This window comes from Uranotaenia lowii, chromosome 2 (genome assembly GCF_029784155.1).
Source record: "Uranotaenia lowii strain MFRU-FL chromosome 2, ASM2978415v1, whole genome shotgun sequence".
Taxonomy (NCBI): domain Eukaryota; kingdom Metazoa; phylum Arthropoda; class Insecta; order Diptera; family Culicidae; genus Uranotaenia; species Uranotaenia lowii.
In genome coordinates, this window is record NC_073692.1 from 105,339,456 (window position 1) to 105,342,860 (window position 3,405).

Below are 3,405 nucleotides of genomic sequence, written 5' to 3' on the forward strand. Positions count from 1 at the left end.
CAAATCTGATACATTTTATATTTTCATTTGTAGTTTTTATTCCAAACAAAATTAAAAGAATATAAAATATACAGGCATTGTACAAGTTTTAGGACCCAGCATTTTTTTTTTAATCGAATCTTTTAAAATTGAATTTTTACCAAAGATCGCGTTTGCGGAACCTCTAAACATGATTTTTTTAGGTGACCCCATATACACATTTTGTTCCCCCCACCCCAATCTATCGATTGCAGGTTGAGCCCGCAGATTCCCAGACATTATGCAATTTAGGGAAACTCTTATAGTCACCCCCTCTAAGGGCTGATTATGGATCCAATTTCATTTGACCCTAGGTTTTAAAAAAATCAAAATTTTTCGAAAATATTTTGAACACTTACACCTTTACTATCTGTGAACATTCCGGCATTTAAACATATTTTATGTAAGTTGAATAACGAGAGTTATTGGGAAAACAATTCAAAATCATAACACATTGGTCACTCCGCACGACGGTAGTTGTTTTTGTTTCGAAACTTTTCTGACATTTTTTAAGTCTATTTAATAAAAAAGTGTAATACGGTTGCCAGATTGCCTAGTTTTATCCTAGTTTTCCCAAATATTTAATACAAAATTTGAGAACAGTCTGACCCGCCTGGTTGCCCGGATTTCCTCGATAAATGCCCGAATTTTGCCCGGATTTATTCACTTTATTTGGCAAAACCAAAACAAAAACAATTTGTGCTGTATTTTTTTTTATTTTTGCTTCCAGAACGATTTTTTTGAGTATGTTTCATAAAAGTAATCATGAAAGGTTTTATAGAAGCCTAAAATAGGGTTTTGTAAAAATTTAACCGGATATTGCGCGGATTTTTGGTCGTCAATTTTGAAATCAAATGACCAGGTTTTTATACAAAATTTCCTGGATTTGCCGACCCGGATACGTGCTGAAAAAATTCTGGCAACCTTATCTTACAGTCTTGAGCCACTTTTTCGAAAAAGAAGTGTGTGCTAAATGTTTAATTTATTCAAATTTAAAAAAACAAAACGACACACTATAAATCATTGAAAGTTTGTGTTCGCTATTCTAGTCACTAACATCAAACTCCGATTGATGAAACCTTTGATGCAACTCAGCTACCCTTCAATTTATGATATTAAAATTTTCTGAAATACTACCACCTTTGGTTTTGAGATGATGTTACATTTTCTGACCTATAAATTCAAAAGAAAGCAGACGTCTTTCGATTCGTTTTCTCAAATGGAAAAAAAAACTTTTCGAAAGTTACGAACAAAATAACGATAAGCTAGGAATTCGATAACAGTTTCTATCAAAGCATATTGCCTCCCAAAAATTCAGTGACATTTATTTTAGAAAATAGCATATTTCGGTTCGTGAAAGAAAGCTAAACAAACAATTACTTTCAAGAAGACTTGCATTTAAGTGTCACTAATCAAGACAAAAAAGATAACTTGTAAAGCCACAGGAAAAATGTCAAGAAAATTATTAGACAAAATTCGGTTTGATCTCAAAAGAAAATTTGAGTGTTGTATAACCATTCAAAGAATGGAACAGTTCATGATTTCAAATTTTTCGTGGTCTAGAAATGTTTACATTTTGTAGCACAGGTCCAATTGATTTATTCATGTAAATTCTTGATGACCAAATAAAACGAAACCGACGTTCGAACAATCTAAAATCGAGAGATACCATTAATTTCTTATTCCAAAAATTAAAAAAACAACAATTTTACGAATCATACCTTCCAGAAGCTTTCCATGTCGACGTATCCGAATTTTCCAGCTGTCAGTCCGATCCGTTGTTGTGATTGTCTCAAAACCATCAACAATGATCGCCGAATGTCCACGGGAGCGTCATACCAGCTCAAGTTGTACAACTCGGTAGTTATTTTATCTGACTGAGAAATGAGGTGTTAAATTCATCTAATTTACATTAAAATTGATTAAACCTTACAAGTTTGGTCAGATTGGTCCCAACGATTGAAATTGCTAGCACTTTCGCTCCAAGATTGATGATGAAAATAAACACCATTTTCACAGGAAAATCGTTGGAATACTGTACAATGAAAAAAAACAAGGTTATTTCGTGAGCATAGCTAAAATTCGGATTAACTTGCCTCAAAAACTGCATAAATCAAAAAGCACCAACCAATAAGGAAGGATATCCCGAAGCTCAAAAACACAAGATGTAAAAAATCTTCCATCAATCGAATGCACCTAAAATGAGAAAGGTAATGGGCACTAAGACACTCTAAGGCACACAAAAACACAGCTCATACTTCAAGACAGTAACGTGTCGATCAACAAACTTTCTGATTAAGGCATGGTTCAGCGTTCTATCGAAGTTTTGGTCATTAATATCTTTCAAAGATTCAAGTAAAATTTGAAAACATGGTAAAGAGTATGCAGCAACCATGCAGAAAAATGCCGAATCTAGAACAACTATAGCTTGAGAAAAGCTTGCAGGAACAAAAATAATTGCATAGTAGAGGGTAACTCTCCAAATATTGGCAGTAAAATCCCAGTAATAATTGTGTGGCCTGAAATTAAAAAATAAGTTTGGATAAATTTTATACTAAAATTAACAGTATATGTAATTGAGAATACCCCGAGACTTGATTGATGTAGATTTTCGCTTCCTCAGGCCATATGAGGAATTGTATGTAAATGTAAGCCATTGGGTAAATATTGTAAATCAAATATGTAAGAATTCCATACCGACGAATATACCAGCGGTCTATCAATTCGATTCTTGAGGCAGTTTTCTCTATGATACCAAAATATTTCCTGTAATTGAATCCAGCAACGGCTAAAAAATGATAAACTGTTAAAACAGAGTAATCGGCAAACGTTCAAAAATAAACCTTTTAAGAAAAATGATTCCAAAATATCGATAACTTCCTTCAATCGACGCCACTTGACAAACATTACAGAAAATGTTACCAGTGCATTAACCACAAACAGCAACGCTGCCACTCTAAATAGCATCTCCGAAGTAGATTTAGAAGTGGTCAGGTGAATCAAATGTGGAACGATTAACATAACCACTGTCATGATGATGAGTAACACAAATTTAACGGATGCGAAACAGGATGGATTGAATATACCCAGCGGTTTCAGGAACACCAAGGCCGGTAGCTTTACAAAACGAAGCCTCATTTTCGAGGGGAAACTACGTTCTGTGGCTTTGAAAGTTGAGCGTACTGATTACTTGAGGTGTTGGTGCTTGGTGGTTTATTGAATATTTCAACAACTTTAAGTTACGTGTCTGAATAGTTGTTCTCTCATGTTGCTTCGAAAATTGAGGGTAATTGGAAAGTTTGAAAACCACAGGATGAAATAACGCATGGATCACGATGAATCTAGACGCATAAAAAAGGATATATCTCGGAGCGATGTAAACGAAAT

General features: G+C 34.2%; 1 protein-coding gene across 1 annotated transcript; it reads right to left on the reverse strand.

Moving 5' to 3' along the window:
- Positions 1–1,616: 1,616 nt before the first annotated feature.
- On the reverse strand, positions 1,617–3,156 carry LOC129741747 (uncharacterized). Its single transcript, XM_055733527.1, has 4 exons — positions 2,941–3,156; positions 1,952–2,053; positions 1,740–1,895; positions 1,617–1,670 (listed from the first exon to the last, which is right to left on the reverse strand). The coding sequence occupies exons 1-4, from the start codon at positions 3,154–3,156 to the stop codon at positions 1,617–1,619; spliced, it is 528 nt and encodes a 175-aa protein (XP_055589502.1).
- Positions 3,157–3,405: the final 249 nt, after the last annotated feature.

Coding starts and splice junctions, on each gene's coding strand:
- LOC129741747 (XM_055733527.1), bottom strand. CDS start 3,156: ATGAGGCTTCGTTTTGTAAAGCTACCGGCCTTGGTGTTCCTGAAACCG. Junction 1,896..1,951: donor GGACCAATCTGACCAAACTT/GTAAGGTTTAAT, acceptor CTCATTTCTCAG/TCAGATAAAATAACTACCGA. Junction 1,671..1,739: donor ACATGGAAAGCTTCTGGAAG/GTATGATTCGTA, acceptor TCTCGATTTTAG/ATTGTTCGAACGTCGGTTTC.